Raw genomic sequence first — 17,644 nt, 5'->3', positions numbered from 1 at the left:
TATCGTGCCCCTTGTACATCATTGCGCCAACGCTCATGCAACACTTGTATGAAAAGGGAGATTGAAGGACTTGTGTGAAAAGAAGAACGACATGACAGGACGGGCCGGGGCCGAAGACGGGTTGTGCCGATTAGGCGGCCTTTTCGGCCGCAGGGGGGTCGAGCTTGATGGGCTTGTCGTCGCCGGGGCAAGACTGCTTGTCGAACTTGAGCTTCCACTCGGGCAGGTCGTAGAGCTTGACCTGGGAGCAAGTCTTGTTGGGCTCGACATCGGCTCTGTCGGGCACCTCGACATGGACCTCAATGGACTCGGACAGAGTCACAATCTGACCAGCAAACAGCACAAAGTCTGTAACACATAGCGATGGCTCAGTAGTTTGTTCGAGCAGGGGTTTTGTGGATGGTATCGGAACTTACTGGTGCCATTGTTGTTGATGTAACCGGTGAGACGCTGCGGGTTGGGAGCCGAGAGACTCTTCTTGAGCTCGGTGTTGGTTGCGAAGCAAGCGTAGTGACGAACGTAGTCGCCAGTCAGAGGCTTGTCGCGGTTGCAGTACATGCGGTAGACCACTTCGTCTTGCACAAGACCGAACAGTCCAGTGGGGTTGAGGGCTCCACCCGGTCCTGAGCCTGGTTGAGTCGGCTCGTGTCCCGGAACGATCTCGGGACCCGGTCCCAAGACCGCGGGCCCCAGTCCTGCGATGGCCCCGGGCCCCAAGTCAGCAGGGCCCGAGGGCTCCAGCTTCACGGGGACAAAGCCCTCGGGGATCTGGAGGGCACTGGTGCCGCAAGCGGCCATGACGGCCAGAGAAGCGAGGAAAGAAGCAGACTGGAAGCGCATGTTGATCGGTTGCAATCGTAAAGATGAGTAAAGATGAGAAGATGACAGAGATATGAAGGGCCTTACTCTGCCCTTCGACTTATATCCCATTCTGCCACGGTGGAGCCGGTACTGGGCTGCACGCTCTGGCCTCTTCATGTGCTTAGCCTCGCTCGCACCCCCATCATTTCGACTGAGGCCGCCAGGGGCAAGCACAGCCACTGCCAGTGGGGCTGGCCTGACCCACAAGTATAGACCCACCTGCGAGCTATTGTTCCACGTGCCCACCAACCGCTTTCACCGACTACGGCAACGCGAGACGACAATGGACGGTCAGATCGCACCGCCGAAAGCGAAGCCGCCGAGCCCTACATTAGCCTAGCCGACAATCGACTCTTTTCTCCCCACAAGACCCCACATCGTCCCACTGTCCCTCAAAAGGTTACCTCACCTTGGGACCGCCCACAGGAGCGCGGAACCATGCATGCATCCGACTGTCAGAGAGGGGCTCAGTATAGACTCGGCCCCCTGACGCTGAAAAAAAAAAGAAAATCTTGAAGAAGACCGAGGTGAGAGAGCCTTGCAAAAAAGGCAAAAAAGAAATGACCAGCCTGGGGCTCGAACCCAGAATCTCCTGATTACTGTTACGTTTTGAACACAACTTCGTAGTCAGACGCCTTACCATTGGGCCAACCGGCCTTTGATGTATCGTCGAGTCATGAATGCGTTGATGAAGCTGGTGTGTTCATTGTGCAGACTATCTGCGGTGCATTGTTTGGCAGGTCAGACCACATGGGACCACACTTATGTCTCGTACCAAGCGATTGCATCAATGGAGGCCAGAGCATTGTTGCCTACAGAAGACCCACAAGCTACAATCGCAATCGATTGGAGCGTTGTGCAGTGGAACGCAGGGTCATGGGGCGCATGTGAAGCTCATTCGAGGGTGGCATCCTTGCTTGGGCCCCACCTTCGAGAGGCGACGCGGCAGGGTACCCACTGCAGCTCCGCTTGATATGGGATCGTACAGTGCGCTGCCCTGCGGTAGCGTGGCCTAGAAAGAAGTCTTCAAGGCCACTACTCTCCATCGTGCTGCTCGGCGGAGCGAAAGGTATGCAGGACAGGCAAAAAACTTCCCCTTTCTCGACGTTATCATCCTCACCGCAGAGCTGACATCGGCACGATCATCTCCAGACAAGTCGATTTCGCACATCATAGCACTCTCTGGCTCTGTGTGATGCTGTGATTCCGGAGCTTTGTAACGGGCGGAGGGCACATGCACCCTGCAAATGAGTTCTCAAATCGTCGTTGTCACGGCAGTGGATCCGGTGGGCTGTAACAGCGTGGTGTGGGGTTTGTGGCTGTGTTTGGTGGTCCCGACCTCTGCATGCCGACGCCCCATGAATCCCCCACAAAGTGGGGCGACCCAGCAACAGGATGGACAGCGTGACGAGGTCCCAGCGGCAGCTCATTTCCTGTTCGACTCAAAGCTCCCTTATGGTTCACAGACCTCTTTTTCACTCGTGCTCTGAAGCGGATGGTGTCTGGCAGCAGAGCCGCCCTTGCGGCTCGAAAGGTATAAAGGACGACATCTCTCCCCCCTTCTTCCAGGTCAGGTCATCCAACATCACTCGAACGACTTCCATCGGCACGACCTTCCTCCACCAAATCTTTCCACCTGCACCACCTCCAACGCTTTTCGAACTTTACGATGAAGCTTCTTACCTCTTTCGTGCTTATGGCCCCGGTCTTTGCTGGACTTGCCAGCGCAGACTGGGTGGCTCAGGATCCGCCGAACATGACCGTTCCGGCCCTCTGTGCCAACACGGACGCCAGTCGAGCTTGTTTCACCACCGACATCGGAGACCTTACCCCCGGTGCTGGCTCGCACTTCAAAGGCTTCATCGCTGATGACAAGAAGAGTATGTCCAAATGCTTGGTCGGTATGCAGTAACATTGGGCGAATGCTGACTTGATCGTCCTTGCGTTTGAAAAGGCTTCGTCGTTGTCCCTGATACGGACAGTTCGGCTTCGCTTGTGGTGGGCAGGTACAAGATCAACATCAACTGGAATGCCACTGGCAACAACGACAAGAACTGCGCTGCTGTTGATATCGAGGATCAGAACGGTAACGAGATCACCAACTACCTCACCTGCTCCAGCGCCAAGTGGTACAACCTCTCGGCCTAGGCGATCTTGTCGCGACGCGCGAGAAGCTCGGCCATCTTCTTTCCAGACACTGACTGCGTCAGGGGCAGAAGAAAGAGTCGTTAGCTCGCCCTTGTGCTCACCATGAAATTCCGATACGATTCTTCACGCTCGAGTGGTTGTTGTGGCTTCCCATGATGTAGAGAGATGCCAGAGAATCGAAGTTCGTCACAGTCATACAGCACGGATAGCGAAAGCAACATGTTGAATTCAGAAGACGTCAAGAAGAACCGACAAAGAAGCGACGTGGAACGGGCATCGTTGAACCGACCAGCAGTATGCGATGCTTTGAGAAGCGGGGGTCTTCGGTGGCGAGCCGCAATCAGGCCTGCTCAGGGGGGTGCTTTCCGTGGCCGGTGCCTTTGCCAGCTGGAGCCTTGCCGCCGCCGTGACCACCTTCATGACCACCCTCCTGACCACCGGGGTGACCACCACGACCGCCGGCATGACCACCGGCATGATCGCCAGCACGACGGACAGCGGAAGAGCGCTTGTTTCCGCCACCCGAGAGCTGGAAGATGGTCTTCTGGTCCGGGTTATCCGTGTCGCCTTCGGCGGCGGTGACCCAGCCATTGTTGACGTAGTCCTGGACGATGACGTGTGCGCTACTTCCCCCGAGCCACTCGATGTTGATGGTATGGTCGGGCATCGACATGAGCTCGCCCGAGCTGCTGCTTTGGATGAGCGCAAACGCCAGACCGTCCGAAGCGGCGTAGCCGGACCAGGTTCCCGAAGCGGATTTTTGCGTGATGTCAGAGGCGCTCGTGAAGCAGACGAATTCACCCTCCATCTCGGACCCGAGCGCACAGCGTGCAGACCACTCGGACTGTCCATTGCCCAGCCAACCGGCTTGAGCAAGGCCAGCAAGGAGGAATGCAGTGAGAAGAGCGAACATCATCGTTGCGAAAGTGGAGGTTTTGATAGAGATCTTGGAGGTCTTGTAGAGGGATGTGGATGTCTTGGAGAATGAGTGTAAGATTGGAGTATGGGATGGGGGAGGAGAAGGGGACTGCGGAGAGCAGCCGTGTTATATGCTTTTCCAGGGGGGGACGAGTGAAGCACAAAGACTGAAACGTCGCCAAGCAGAGTTACAGCGAAGGAGTGTTAAGGTGAAGCGGTGTCCCGAGTTGCAGTCATGTTTGCTGTTGGCCATCGCTTGGCGCGCCAGCAAACTCATGGCGTCGCAGATGGAGATCGGTGCGGCGTGAGCGATCCCACCAGCTGGCGTGGGTATGGCATGCACAACAACCACGCCACGAGTCCGACCTCACCGCGACCCGAGCCGATCTGCATCCAGTTTCCACGCCATGTGCGCCATCATCCACCCTCGCACTCACCCCTCAATCCCCTGTCACACGCCGAGGCCACGCTGCCCATCCATGAGCGATCCTGATCCTCGCCAAGAATTGTCGTCACGATGAAGATCAATGCATTGCATGTGCGAAGCGACGCCTCACGGGTCCATCTCGACGCCCTTGGTGGCGTTCTGAACGACAGCCTGCCCGGGCGAAGCCTGCCAATCGGTCAGCAGCAGTTCGAGACGAACCGTGGCTGCCTTGACATACGGCTTGTCGGTGGCGTGTTTGAGCCAGCCTGCTTTCTCTTCCTGCAAGCCCTGGGAAAGCAGGAGCGCCAAGAGTTTGCGCATCTGCTTGCCGTACAGCTTGAGCGCATACGTTCCGGCGATCTCGATAAACACCGACCAGATCGAAGGGCACATTGGGTGGTCGAGAAACGCCACGGGCGCGGCGGTGGAGGGCGTGAGAGCACGCACGCTCCAGCGCCAAAGCGACGTGGATCGCAAATGCAGTGGGATGCGTTCGAGTGTGATGCTCGATTTGCCCGGTGGTGGCGTGGGCACGGTCTGGAGCATGCCAAAGTAGAAGGCGGCGATGCCGTTCATGCGGTTCGAGTAGTTTTCGGTGGTCTCGTCCGACTTGTAGCCCATGACTTTGCGGTAGGCTGCTTCGTCCATTTCCTTGGTGCGTGCAGGCCAAACCGGAACGACCCAGGGACACTTTTTGCACAGCCTCGCCATAAGCACGTCTGCCAACTCCACATGGCCGAGCAGCACAAGCCAGATCGCAACGCGAGCTAGCGGGTAGGCGGTATCCTGCTTGGCGGCGACTTCCTGCTCCGCCTGTCGGATGAGACACTTGGAGAGGTGGTTGAGGATCCAGGTGTAGACATCGCCGCCTCCGGACGCGGTCGCTTGCTTGGCTGCGTCAAGCACGCTAGCGATGGCCTGGGTGATGCGCACGATCTCGGCGCGCGAGTTGGTGAGCTGACCGATCTTGGGCGTGATCTGGCGCTTGGCGGCAAAGCACTGCTTGCGCAGCTCCGGATTCGACGCGATGCTCGGCAGCACGCTCGTCTTGATGTGGCGGATCTTGGCCATCCATTCGTCGTACTCTGCCAGCGCGGCTTTGCGGATGTCGTCGCCGGTTCCGCCCATGGCGCGCGCCTTGGCCTGCTCCGCCTCGTCGTGCTTCTGCTTGGCCGCCGTGGCCTCGGCCTCTTGCTTGCGACGCTCGGCTTCGGCGTGGGCAGCCTTCTTCTCGGCCTCGATGCGGTCGAGCTCCGCCTGGCGTTGCTGCGCCGCTTTGCGCTCCGCTTCCTCCTGCGTCTTGCGCGCTGCCTCTAGACGTGCAGCTTCGGCAGCGGCGAGCTTGCGCGCTTCGGCCTCGGCGGCGAGGATGCACGCATCGATGCCTGACCACAGATCCGCATTGCGCGCTTCGAACGCTTGCTTGATCTGCGCGTCTTCTTGATCTCGCCGCATGTTGAGCGACGACAGGAGCGCCTGCACCTCGTCCACATCGGCTCCGGTCGAGGCTGTCTTGCCTGATGCGGATCGTTGTGCGATAGTGGCTCCGCTGGCTGATGTTGATGCGTCGCGGTTCGAGCTGCGTGCGCGCTGCCACGCGAGTCGGGACGAAGCTCGGTTCCACTCCTCCCAATCGTCACCGGCGACCGAAGCGAGCTTGACCGCCGAAGCGTCGGCGCGGTGGGTGCCCGATCTGGACCTGCTTTTGGTCCTGCGCGTGGGCTTCGATGCGGCGCCTTGATGGCCGGACCAAGCTTCATCGTCGCTGTCTGTCAAACCGTCGCCGTCGTAAGGTGATGTGTGAGGAGACGAGGATGCTGCACTGTCCGAGTCGTTGCTGTCGTCCGAGTCCGACTCGGTGAGGCGTCCCTCCTCTTGGTCGTCTGAAGAAGATAGCTCCGCATCATTCTCGTCGGAGGAGTCTGTGTCAAAACCGTCCACAGCGGAGCGAGGCGCGCGGTTGAACGACGGCCGCATCCATGGAGGAAGGCTGCCGGACGGTCTTTGCGGCGTCGCACGATGCGTTGCCGGGCTCGAGGCGTCCGTGCGTGATGTGATGGGCGAGCGAGAGGATGAAGGAGCCGCACCTACCAGCTCAAATGCAGGCGTGGTGCTCCGTCTGCGGTGGTGCTGCTGGAACGGAAGCTGGGTAGTGCCGTTGGCGCCGCGACGGCCAGGGGTGGAATCTGGGTCTTGGAGCTGCGGGCTTGCCGTTTGGTGGTCTGTCTCATCGTGGAAGCGTTGAGCGCGTCGTGGCGTAGGCGTTACAGCGGAGTTGTACGAGGATGTCTTTCGAAGGATGCCCTTCCTGGATGGCGCCGGAGTGGACGATGTCGAGGCGAAGTTGGGCAAGTCCGTGCGAGGTGGGGGGGCCTTCCTGACGACGACGACGGGAGACGGCTGCTCGTCTGCAGAGACATCTGAAGCGGAGTCGATAGTGATCCGCATGCTGTCAAGCCTCTCTTGCCGCTCAAGAGAGGAAGGAAGCAGCGCGGTTGCAGCTGTGGTTGAGATGAGGTTGGTGAAGGAGGAACGGTGGGATCGAATCTCGCAGCGAGACGTGTTGGACCCGTCAATACGCCGAAGCTTTTTTCCCACGGAAAAGCAGGGGAGGAGACGCCGGTCTAACATCAATATCCTCGAAATTCGGTCGGCAGGGTCCACCTCTTGCTGCGAACCTTATTTGCCACCAACCACAGCTTCCGGGCCACAGCCGGCAATCTAAGCGCACTCTTCTCACTCTTCCCTTCATGACTGCCAAGGACCATAGCGTACCTCTTCATCTCGACCGTTCCGCCTAGATTGCATGCGAGGATCGCTCATCACCCCCATTCTCGCCCATCTCTTCTACCGAAGCCCAGCCGTCCTTACAACTCGCTGCATCGCAAGACACCCAAGCTCGCCACGACCGTTTCACACGTCCTTGTTCAGCATGGGCTCGAACGGCAAGCTCAACAAGCTCGACAAGCTGGACAAGCACGATGACCCGGAGCACGCCGACTTCTTCGGTCCACGACCGCCCGCTGGCTATGCGGCGCTGAGGGCGGCGCCGTCGCAGATCCTTCTGCCGCTCACGGTGTCCAACAAGTGCGGGCAGGCCTTCCGATGGCGCGCCCATAAAGTATGGGTCCCCGCTGCGTCGGGCCCAAGCAGTGGTGGATGGGACGAACAGATCGAGTGGTCTCTGTGTCTGTCGGACCGAGTTGTGCTGCTGCGTCAAGACGAGCACCGCGGCTTCCTGTACCACAAGACGCTTCTCCCTGCCTCTTCTGCGCCAAACGACGATGCGAATGCGCAGACTGTCAGGGAGACGGAGCGGTGGCTGAAGGATTATTGTAATCTCGATGTGCCTCTGGAGGCGCTGTATGCAGAGTGGGAGGCCAAGGATGCGGTGTTTGCGCGGTTTGCCACGCGATTCTCGGGCCTGCGCATGCTGAGGCAGGATCCGTGGGAGTGCATGTGCGCCTTTGTGTGCAGCTCGAACAACAACATCGCGCGCATTGGACAGATGGTGCAGAACCTTTGCACGCATTTCTCGCCACCGCTGCTCGAGCATGTTTATGCGGCGCCACCATCGACGCTGGGGGAAGACGTCGAGCAGGGAGAGGTGCGGATCGTGTATCATCCTTTTCCGTCGCCAGAGGCGCTGGCAAAGGCGGGGGTCGAGGAGAAGCTGCGCGAGCTCGGCTTTGGGTATCGCGCAAAGTACCTCGCCAAGACGGCGCAGATGTTGTGCGAGCAGCATGGGCGGGGCACCACGACCAAAGCAGGCTTGGCAGATCATCTGGATGAGTCGCACTGGCTGTATGGCATCAAGTCGGAAGAGGACATCTCAACTCCCGCCACACCTGATTCCGCCGGCGGATCGAAAGATTCGAAGGAGGTTGGAAGGGCTCTGAAGCGGGCGCGACGATCAAGTGCACCAAACGCATCGAACTCCTCCACCCCATCAGCGGCGTCAGAGGGTGAAGAACAGAGGTTTGAATCGGTGCGCTCGTATCTACAGCACCTGCGTACACTATCGTATCATTCGGCACGACAAGAGCTGATCCAGTTTCCGGGGGTGGGACCTAAAGTGGCCGACTGTATTCTGCTCATGTCGCTCGACCAAGCCTCGAGCATCCCCGTCGACAGACACGTTTTCCAATTCGCCGAAAAGTGGTACCGCCTACGCACCAAGCGGTACGAGGAGATTGCCGACTACTTCCGCGCGCTTTGGGGCGAGTATGCCGGTTGGGCTCACAGCGTACTTTTCACCGCAGACCTTAGGTCGTTTGCAACGTACAACGCTGCGAAAAAGGAGGAGCAGATCGAGGATGCAGACAAGGCGTTTTGGGGCGAACCAACAGCGACGGATGTTGGGGGCTATCCTACGCCACCGTCGAGTCAGGTGAAGAAGGAGGAGGAAAAGTTGCAGGCAGTGCATTCGCCTCCGCGTGTGGCGATTCCGCAACTCGTGCCCCAGTCAATGCAGACAGAGGGTGCTACACTGGCGGAACGCATCAAGGCTCGAGCCAAACGCAAGAGTCGCTCCACCTAAAGTGCTACAACCACAAAGCAGCTTTTACATTCTCACCTTCACGTGCAAGCAAGATCACCAGCACGCCAAATCGGTTCTTCACAATAAGCAACAGGCAGTGATATTGCAATGGGCTGTTTTTTTTACTTGCGAGTGCGGCGGTTGGCATTGGGATTTTTGCGGCCGTGTCCAATGACGGGGAGGCTGCTCTTGTCGCGCGAGGCGAACTGGCTTCCCAAAAAGATGTCGCCCGTATCCCAGGCCTCCTCGTACCTCACGGACAACGAATCCTTACCCGCGCGCATGGCCTTTTCCAGCGCCCTCTCCTCCTTGCGCTTCCTACTAGCCTCCTTGGCAAGCGCCCGTTGCCACTCCAACTGATCCTCGCGCAGAATGATCCCCGATCCACCCGTCTTTCCGCCCGAAGCCGAACCCGCCTTGGGCGCCGGAATCGAGTACTTGGTGCCGCGCAGGTTGAAGCGGTAGTTCTTCTTGAGATGCAGCTGGAACCCTCCCTTGGCCGTGTCGTCGACAGTGACGGCCACTTTGGTTAACGTGGCATTGCCGCAGACGGGACAGAACTTCTTCTCCATGTCCTTGCACACCTTCATGCACGCGTGGCAGCGCAGCACGAACGACTTGACCGACCGCACGCGCGAACCGTGCACGCCGACGAGCGAAAGTCCCATCTGCAACAACACGTTCTGCACCGCAAAATCACCCGTGATGCACGCGACAGTCATGTGGCCCGTGTTGGAGACGTTGCCCATCGCATCCCACGACAGCGAGGGCCGCGACTGGATCGATGGGTCGTTGTAGTCGCGCGACACGTGCCCCGACTTGGACGCCGATTTGGCCTTGGCCTTGCTGCTCGACTCGACGCGCTCCCAGCCCTCGTCAAGCGGCTCGTCCGGCTGAATCAGGTCGGCAGGCTCCGGAACGTCGTCCTTGGCCTCGTCGACCGAGTACTTCCAGCCCGGCATGCGGCTGTCGTCGACAAAGCCCAGGCTGAAGTTCTTGGCCTTCTGCACGTTGTCCGGCGTGATCCACTCGCCCTCGCCCTCTTCCTCCTCGTCGTCGTCGGTGTAGTCGGCGTCGTGCCATCCCTGCTCTTGGCCTGGTTGTACATGCGACGTGGACGCCTCCTGGACGACGCTTTGCCCTGCCGAGCCGGCTGCGTCGTCGGAAGGCGCTGCTGCCTCTTCGGCTGCAACGGCCTTGGCGTGCTTCTTGGCGGCCTTCTTTTCGCGGTTCTGCTGGATGCGCTGCGCCACGAGCTGATCCACGGTGAGTCCTTGCGCCGCCGCTTCCTCTTGGAGCTTCTTCTGCTTGGCGTCTGCCTTTTGCTGACGCTTCTTCTCGATGGCTGCCTGACGTGCTGCCTTTGTGTCTGCCGAGGTGGATGCGGATGTCGAGGCGGCTGCATTGTCTTCGGCACCGTTCGCTGTCGCGGATGCAGATGCAGACGTGGATGGAGCCTCGCCTCGCGGGCCGTCTGGCCTGCTCCGGATGCGCTTGGTGCCGTGCCTGTGCACCTCCTGCTCGTACGTCAGCGCGATCACCTCGAGATCCTGGGTGGAGAGCACGCCGATGTCACCGGTCTTCTTGGCGAACTCCGTGGCGGCGACCATGCTCGCGGGGCCGGGCTGGACGATGTTGAGCTTAAAGTCGGGACGCAGACGGAGCGAGTCGAGGTACTCGCGCGCGGATGCATGCTTGATCTCCTGGATGACGCGCGGCGGGATGTAGTATTCGGACGCGAGGCCGTCGAGTGGAGCGCGCATGATGAGAGCACCTGCGTCGAGGATGAGCGTTTCGATGCGCGGCTTCTTGGTCCTGACGGCCGGTTCGGATGCATCGGCGGCGGCGGCATTCTCGGTGGCCGTCGAGGTGGAAGCAGCTGGCTCGGAAGGCTCGGAGGTGTCTGGTTGAGCGGGTGCAGGCGCTTTGTTGGCGGCCGCAGCCATGGCAGCCCAGGTCGACATGGCTGGTGTTTGAGCTTCAAGCTTGGTAGTAAGTAGGGTGGATGAGGTGATCAAGCGGATGATGGACGCAAGCGGTGCGAGTTGATGGCCGTCAAGCGAGAGTGCTTCTGTTGGAAAATTTTGGCCACTTTTCTTGTGCCGTTGCGCCCGGCTCTTCTCTTGTCTGCTCTGAGCTTTTCTTTTTTCGTGGACAGGGTCCAACCGCGCATTTTGCCGGCCGACATGGAATTTCTGCTGGGCCACAGCGGAGCAGCTGATGTGGAGGCAGAAAGGGTGCAAAAGAATGCCGGAGCTGCAGCTGCACGATGGCCGTGCGTGCAAGGTGCATCGACCTTCGCTTCCTACCTCATTCATCTCGACCTCAACGCAGCACCACACAGCACGCACGGAATGGCTTCGCTCCTCTTTGCATCGTACAAGCCTCGAATCGGTTCATGAACCACGCAGAATGACCGCCGTTCTGCCAGACGAGGTGTTTTACCACATCTTTTCGTTCCTCGATAGCCGCTCGCTCGGGAACGCGCTGCAATGCAGCACCACCTTCTACCGCATCGCCACGGCTCCGGCGCTGTGGGAGATTCCCTATGCTCTTCGCTGGACAACAGGTGATGCTGAGCGGGAGGAACAGCGACGGACTGCTCGTTGGAGACAGACTAGGCGCATCAAGCAACTCGAAGCACACGCACGCAGGGCCACACTCGAAAAGGCGCAGGCACCAGACTCGTCTACAGATTCGCCGTTTCGCTATCTTCGATTAGATCCAAAGCACGATCAGCTTGACGCATCTCAAGCAGAATCGGCTGCAGGCCAGCCCGACTTTTACCGGCTCTTCATCGAGCGTATCGCTATCGACCAGCAGGTGCTCGACACACTGTATCAGCAAGTCGAGGCTACACATGCACGCATCCCGGTAGTCACCTCGCTCGCACGCCGATTCGGAAACGATGCAAAGGACGTCCTCACCGCCGTGGTCGAGGCGCAGGCGAGCTGCCCTTCTCGTTCGACCGACGGTCTGCCAGCATCGCCCACGCGCACCGCCTCAACAGACTACCGCATCAACGCCTACAACGCCCATCTCCCCACCACACTCCGCTCGGATACCCATCACCTCGTCATCCTGCACCACGCCAGGGAGATCCTCGAGCACCTGCAGCGACGCCAGGCCATGCACAAGATCGACGAGCTCGCACGCATGGCCGACGACACTCCCGAGCCCCGTCTGGAGCCGTCCATCTCGGCAGGCCGCTTCGTTCCCTCGGACACGGAAACCGCCGTCTCGCTCCTCACCATGTTTCGTGGAGGTGAGGCATCGTACGTCGAGGCTCAGCTCGACGAGCTTGCGGCAGCGTGCGACTTGTATCTACAGCAACGGCTTCCAGATCCGTCAAGTGTGGCTACCTGCGGACTCGACGCGGTGGCAGCGGCCAAGGACATGGCGCTGGCCATCTGCGACTTTCTCGCCGACCACGGCTTCCGCGGTGCGCGCGACAGTCTGTTCACCGATCTCGACAACCACTTCCTGCACCACTGCTTCACCACCAACCGCGAGACGCTGCCGCTCAGCCTCACGCTCGTCTTTTGCGGCGTCGCCACCCGTCTCGGCCTGCGCGCGTCGCTGTGCAACTTCCCCATGCGCATTCTTGCATTCGTCATGGTGGACAACTCGGCGCCGCTTCCAAGGCCAGATCAGACGCTGGCGGAGGTTACGAACGATATGTTCTGGTTGGATGTTACCGAGCACACCACCGTCGCGTACAATGCCCACGAGCCGACGCCCACCGATGCGTTTGCAAGACAACAGTCGTGGCTCGAGCAGCGACCTGCACTGCTGGATCGAGACGACCTCACCGGTTGGATTGGCAGGATCGGCGTGCCGCCCTCGGACGACTTTTGGCGCCCCGCTTCGCCGGATGTTATGGTCCAGCGAGCCGCGAGGAACATCCTCAACAGCGTGCAGATGGCGCAGATTCGGCCGAGGAACTTGCAGCCCGGCAACCAGGCTAGGAACGTCATTCGGAGCATCGAGCTGGAGCGAAGATCAGCGCGGCTTCAACAGCAGTGGACGCACCTTGCACGGGTCGACCTTGCGTTCCTCAGCTCTGTTCACGGCCGGACGGATGCTCACGAGCACGACTGCATCACCAAGACCGTTGCCAAAGCGCTGGAGGGCAGTATTGGTGGAGCGGATGTGGCAGAAGACGAGACGACGTGGGGCATCGTGCGTCGCTGGAGGAGCGAGTCGATGCGCTCGCTAATCACCTCTCCCGAGTGCTGGTCTCTGCCTGCCGTGCCAGCTGCGCGACGATTTCGGGAATGGATGGACGAGCGTGCTGTGGATAACGATTGGACGCGTGTGCAGGACGATCTGTACCGGCGCGCGGACCACTGGTCGGAGCACGAGCAGCAGGCGGCCAAGTACGCGGCGATCAATGCGCTGTTGCGGCTCAACACGCAGGTGTCTGCGCGCGAGGTCGATTGGATCGCCGCATTCCTGCAGAGCTACTTTATGCTCGACGTCGACGTGATCGAGCACGACTTTCTCGGCATCGAGTCTGGCTTCAGTGCAGAGCCTGCCCACGATGCAGGGGAGGAGGAGGGGAGTGAGGGAAGCGAGTCGAGTCAGGAGGCGAGCTGGTCGCGGCGCGAGGAGCAGAGTGAAGGAGGGGGGATGGTGCAGAATGCGAGCGTGCGCGTGATTCTGCGTCGCATGCTGCAGGCAGTGCGTGTCAAGGATGCCCAACCGCCGCGTGTCAATCGCCGTGCCCGAGGGGATGAGGAGGACCTGATTGGTTATCGAGTCGGCACGGTGTTTCGTCACCACACCTACCGCTACGCTGGCTGCATCCTGGGGTGGGATTCGCACTGTGCGGCACCAGAAGACTGGATCGTCAACATGGGCGTCGACCGTCTCCCTCCACCTCGGACCACATCTCCCTCCACTTCGACTCCGCGTCAGCGTCGGGGGGGACGACACCAGCCGTTCTACCACTCGCAAGTTGCCGACGGCACACGACGCTACGTGGCCGAAGTGAATATCGAGCGCGTCTTGGGGCCGATTTGGATCTACGGTCTACCTGACAACGCCGCTGCGGGCTTTGAGCCTGTGGAGGAGGCGAGATCGTTGGGTGCGGCAGTGCATCAGATGCTGGCGCTGCGTGGACTCGGCGAGTACTTTCGATGCTTCGACCAACAGCACGCGGTTCTGCGGCCCAATCGAGACTGCACAACCATGTTCCCCGACGACTGGTCCGACAACGACGCAGAACAGCAACACCCTCAGGACAATACGGTTGAAACTGATCGACTTTCAGAGGACGGTAGTTGGTAGGCCAAAAAGTCACACACACCTATCGCACTCTGAATGTGTATTGGATTGATTTACCCAAGGCCTGCGCTGCGGTACCAACGAAGAGCACCGTCTTCGCTCGCAGTAACGAAGCGCGTCATTGTAGCCTCTGTGCCTTCATCTCCTGCACGAGGCTGAAATGCAAATGCCCTGATAGGCTTGACTTCGCTGGCGCTAAACACGGGTGTGCTTTTGGTGGCGGAAGCGAGGTCCCAGAACTTGATCGTCTTATCCGCCCCCACACTCGCGAACACCGTGGATGCAGCTGGAGCCCCAAGCGCCAGCACCCAGCCCTTGTGAGCCGCAAGCGACGCCACTGTTCCTGCCAACCGCACGTGCTCTTCGTCCGACAACACCCCGGGCGCCGTCAAGATCGGCTGGACATCGTGCACACTAACAGTGCGGTCGTCGGAACCCACCAGCAACAGGGTGTCGGTAAAGCTCAGGGCGCGAATGGGTGCCGGATGATCGGCGAACATCGCCACGAGATCCAGCACGGGTTTGTGCGGAGAGGGCCAAGTGAGCATGTACAGCAGCACACGACCGGTGTTGGTGCCAACGGCGAGTAGAGTGCCAGAGGCGTGGAAGGCGAGCGAGAGGCCAAAGAGGTCCTTGGACCCCGTGCGTGACGGAGGAGGCTGTGCGCGGCCGAGCATCGTCCCAAAGCTCACTGCGTCGCCAGACGTGGGTGTGGCGTGGAGAGTGAGGGTGGCGCCTGCACCGACGGCGGCGAAACACGGCAGCGTAGGGTGTAGAGCCGTCTGCCATGCCTCGGACAACTTGCCTCCTTGAGCCGCTTCGCCGACGGGACATGCGGGAAGCGAGTCGATCTGACCCGTGATCAACGACGCCGCGTCTTCCACCGGCAGCAGAAGAAGCGGTACCTCCCCATCTTGGTCGACATCATCCCCCGGCGATAATTGCGCGGCGAAGGGCTCGAGATTCCATGCGGTGATGGTTCCATCAATGGCTGACGTGAGCACGGTGGTGCCGGTGTGGTTGGCGGTGATGCAGTGCACCGCGTTGTGGTGTGCGACCGGCAGATTGCGGTACGCGCGTGCAGAGTGTGCGTCGAAGAGCTTGATACGCCCATCGGTGTCGCCGGAGATGACGAGGCCTGCTGTCGATGTAGACGGCCGCGTCCAGCACACAGAGACGACGGGCGACGAATGCGACTGGCCCGCAAGCGTCTCCTTGTCACTGAGAAATTGCAGCGACTGTGGGGAGAGACCACGTCGATACACATGCGTCAGCGACAATCTACGTTTCGCGACTTGGCGAAGCGCAACCTTACCATCTCGGTGCTTGCGACTCAGCTGGTTCAATGCTCGATTGGAGATTGGAGGTGTGGCAGCAAGTCGAGGTGGAGAAGAAAGTGGAGTTGGTCCAGTCCGTGCCATCTCGGGAGTTGGCCTCGAAAATGTCGCGGCCATCTGCCGCCCGAATTCCGCACTTTCGGCGTGGCAGCAGCAGTAGGAAAGCGCGACTGCCACTTCTGGTTTGTCGCCCACCATCATCAACTCTCGCTCTTCCCCCTCTCTGCACTCCAACACCCGCAGCCCACCACTGGCGCACTAGTGTTGACGCACCAACATGGTGGTGTGCAAGTTCTTCCTCCAGAATCGCTGCGCGTACGGCAACAACTGCAAGTTCGAGCATCCGCAGAACGGCGCCGCCGCACGATCCGGATTCGGCCAGAGCGCCTTTGCGCCACCCTCGGCGTTTGGAGGCAACTCCAGCACTCCAGCGCGTTCATCTGCGTTCGGAGGTGGTGGTAGCGCGTTTGGCCAATCGAGCGCCTTTGGCTCGCCGTCGGCATTTGGCTCCCAGAACAACAGCGCGTTCGGGTCGACTTCCAAGCCGGGAGGCAGTGCGTTTGGAGCAACGGCTCCGTCGGCATTTGGAGGCAGTGCGTTCGGTGCACCAGCTGCGGGAGGGTCGACGTTCGGCAGCACCTCGACTCCATCAGGCTCGGCGTTTGGGGGAGTCAACAAGCCCGTGTCTGCGTTCGGCTCGGCTGCAGCGCCAGCTTCGGCGTTTGGGGCAGCGGCGGCGCCGTCTGCGTTTGGGTCCACAGCTGCACCTTCTGCGTTCGGATCGACGTCCGGGAGCGCGTCTGCGTTCGGGGCGGCGGCGACACCGTCGGCTTTCGGCTCCACTTCAGGACCGGGTGCGTTTGGCTCGGCGGCCAAACCGTCCGCCTTTGGGAGCACACCGAGCACATCCGCGTTCGGCTCGACCAATCCGCCATCGGCTTTCGGCACCAACACCGCACCCTCTGCATTTGGCTCAGCAGCACCGCCCTCTGCGTTTGGCTCTACAACACCCTCGGCATTCGGTTCAGGAGCACCGTCCGCGTTCGGGTCCACGTCAACACCGTCGGCGTTCGGATCCTCGGCATTCGGTGCAGCTGCACCGGGGTCGTCGTTTGGATCCGCGCGACCATCGGCGTTCGGAGGCGCAACCACCACGCCGCAAGCGTCGGCGGGGCCGGCAGTGTCGGCCTTTGCGGCGCAGAATGCGGCGACGCCGTTTGCGTCGCGCACGAATCAGTACGGCGACTCGAACCTGCCCGAGGTCACGCTGACTGCGGCGGGGATCGCGGAGGACGTGGGTGCGCAGGGCAGGCCGCTGTGGAAGCTCTCTGCGTACGGACCGGCAAGGGGAGAGCCGAATCTGGTGGTGGGAAAGGACGTGAGTCCGGACGAGTTGAGGGTTATGGCGTACCAGGCAAGGGCGGGCGGACAGGATGCGGCGTATGCCCAGCATGAACAGAAGCTGTTTGGCGAGGCCGATGCCGAGTATAGACAGCTGAGTGCGAATGCGAGTGCGGCCATGCAACAGGCCCTGCGAAATAGGGAAGAGAAGAAGAAGCAACAACAGCAACAGCAGCAGCAATCACAGCAGCAGCAGCAACCACAGCAGCAGCAGCAGGGTGCGATGCAGCAAGGAGGTGCGACGGCATTTGGAGCAGCAGCACCGGCGAGCGGTGGGTTTGGGGCATCTGCATTTGGCGCGGCCACACCTGCGCCGGCGACGAGCGCGTTTGGAGCGAGCACCGCCGCGCCTTCTGCTTCTGCATTTGGGACTTCGACGTTTGGCGCATCCACATCTGCACCACCCTCTGCACCTGCCCAACCAGCGGCGACGTCAGCATTTGGAGCTACATCTGCACCGGCGGCACCAGCGAGTGCATTCGGCCAGCAGTCGGGGTCGGCCTTCGGTGCAGGATCAGCATTCGGTGGGTCGGCCACATTCGGCACGGGCAAAGTCGAGGATCCCTACAAGAGCGACGTTCCCAGTCGCGGCGATTTGACCGATACCGTGATTCAGGCATTCGAAAGCGCATCGTTCCAATGGGGGCTTGTACCGTTCATTGAGCCGCCTATCGATGTACGCTAGAGCAATCCACACACACATTGCGCACATTTTTGTCAGAT

The 17,644-nt window shown here is 60.4% G+C and overlaps 9 protein-coding genes and 1 non-coding gene across 10 annotated transcripts; 4 read left to right on the top strand and 6 right to left on the bottom strand.

Annotated features, from left to right (window-relative positions):
* Window positions 1-130: 130 nt before the first annotated feature.
* On the bottom strand, window positions 131-840 carry PAN0_007c3204 (uncharacterized protein; the record flags this gene model as incomplete). The annotated part of the gene is made up of 2 exons (XM_014801289.1): window positions 131-348; window positions 417-840. The coding sequence occupies 2 exons, from the start codon at window positions 838-840 to the stop codon at window positions 131-133; spliced, it is 642 nt and encodes a 213-aa protein (XP_014656775.1).
* A 582-nt stretch (window positions 841-1,422) lies between these two features.
* PAN0_t007c0005 lies at window positions 1,423-1,518 on the bottom strand. The gene is made up of 2 exons: window positions 1,483-1,518; window positions 1,423-1,458 (listed from the first exon to the last, which is right to left on the bottom strand). It is a non-coding gene; the product is annotated as a tRNA-Arg (tRNA).
* Window positions 1,519-2,530: 1,012 nt separating this feature from the next.
* On the top strand, window positions 2,531-3,009 carry PAN0_007d3203 (uncharacterized protein; the record flags this gene model as incomplete). The annotated part of the gene is made up of 2 exons (XM_014801288.1): window positions 2,531-2,741; window positions 2,816-3,009. The coding sequence occupies 2 exons, from the start codon at window positions 2,531-2,533 to the stop codon at window positions 3,007-3,009; spliced, it is 405 nt and encodes a 134-aa protein (XP_014656774.1).
* Window positions 3,010-3,349: 340 nt separating this feature from the next.
* Window positions 3,350-3,925, bottom strand: PAN0_007c3202 (uncharacterized protein; the record flags this gene model as incomplete). Its single annotated transcript, XM_014801287.1, has 1 exon — window positions 3,350-3,925. The coding sequence occupies one exon, from the start codon at window positions 3,923-3,925 to the stop codon at window positions 3,350-3,352; it is 576 nt and encodes a 191-aa protein (XP_014656773.1).
* A 555-nt stretch (window positions 3,926-4,480) lies between these two features.
* PAN0_007c3201 (GLE1-domain-containing protein) lies at window positions 4,481-6,802 on the bottom strand (the record flags this gene model as incomplete). The annotated part of the gene is made up of 1 exon (XM_014801286.1): window positions 4,481-6,802. One exon carries the CDS (start codon window positions 6,800-6,802, stop codon window positions 4,481-4,483), a length of 2,322 nt encoding a protein of 773 aa, XP_014656772.1.
* Window positions 6,803-7,286: 484 nt separating this feature from the next.
* Window positions 7,287-8,894, top strand: PAN0_007d3200 (N-glycosylase/DNA lyase; the record flags this gene model as incomplete). Its single annotated transcript, XM_014801285.1, has 1 exon — window positions 7,287-8,894. One exon carries the CDS (start codon window positions 7,287-7,289, stop codon window positions 8,892-8,894), a length of 1,608 nt encoding a protein of 535 aa, XP_014656771.1.
* A 122-nt stretch (window positions 8,895-9,016) lies between these two features.
* On the bottom strand, window positions 9,017-10,858 carry PAN0_007c3199 (20S-pre-rRNA d-site endonuclease nob1; the record flags this gene model as incomplete). Its single annotated transcript, XM_014801284.1, has 1 exon — window positions 9,017-10,858. The coding sequence occupies one exon, from the start codon at window positions 10,856-10,858 to the stop codon at window positions 9,017-9,019; it is 1,842 nt and encodes a 613-aa protein (XP_014656770.1).
* Window positions 10,859-11,306: 448 nt separating this feature from the next.
* On the top strand, window positions 11,307-14,186 carry PAN0_007d3198 (uncharacterized protein; the record flags this gene model as incomplete). Its single annotated transcript, XM_014801283.1, has 1 exon — window positions 11,307-14,186. One exon carries the CDS (start codon window positions 11,307-11,309, stop codon window positions 14,184-14,186), a length of 2,880 nt encoding a protein of 959 aa, XP_014656769.1.
* Window positions 14,187-14,236: 50 nt separating this feature from the next.
* Window positions 14,237-15,637, bottom strand: PAN0_007c3197 (wD repeat-containing protein 61; the record flags this gene model as incomplete). The annotated part of the gene is made up of 1 exon (XM_014801282.1): window positions 14,237-15,637. One exon carries the CDS (start codon window positions 15,635-15,637, stop codon window positions 14,237-14,239), a length of 1,401 nt encoding a protein of 466 aa, XP_014656768.1.
* A 160-nt stretch (window positions 15,638-15,797) lies between these two features.
* PAN0_007d3196 (uncharacterized protein) lies at window positions 15,798-17,606 on the top strand (the record flags this gene model as incomplete). The annotated part of the gene is made up of 1 exon (XM_014801281.1): window positions 15,798-17,606. One exon carries the CDS (start codon window positions 15,798-15,800, stop codon window positions 17,604-17,606), a length of 1,809 nt encoding a protein of 602 aa, XP_014656767.1.
* Between the last annotated feature and the right edge of the window lie 38 nt (window positions 17,607-17,644).

The sequence above is a fragment of the Moesziomyces antarcticus genome (genome assembly GCF_000747765.1).
Source record: "Moesziomyces antarcticus DNA, scaffold: scaffold_v10007, strain JCM 10317, whole genome shotgun sequence".
Taxonomy (NCBI): Eukaryota; Fungi; Basidiomycota; class Ustilaginomycetes; order Ustilaginales; family Ustilaginaceae; genus Moesziomyces; species Moesziomyces antarcticus.
The sequence above is the reverse complement of the archived record's forward strand: the minus strand, read 5'-3'. Positions and strand labels throughout refer to the sequence as shown.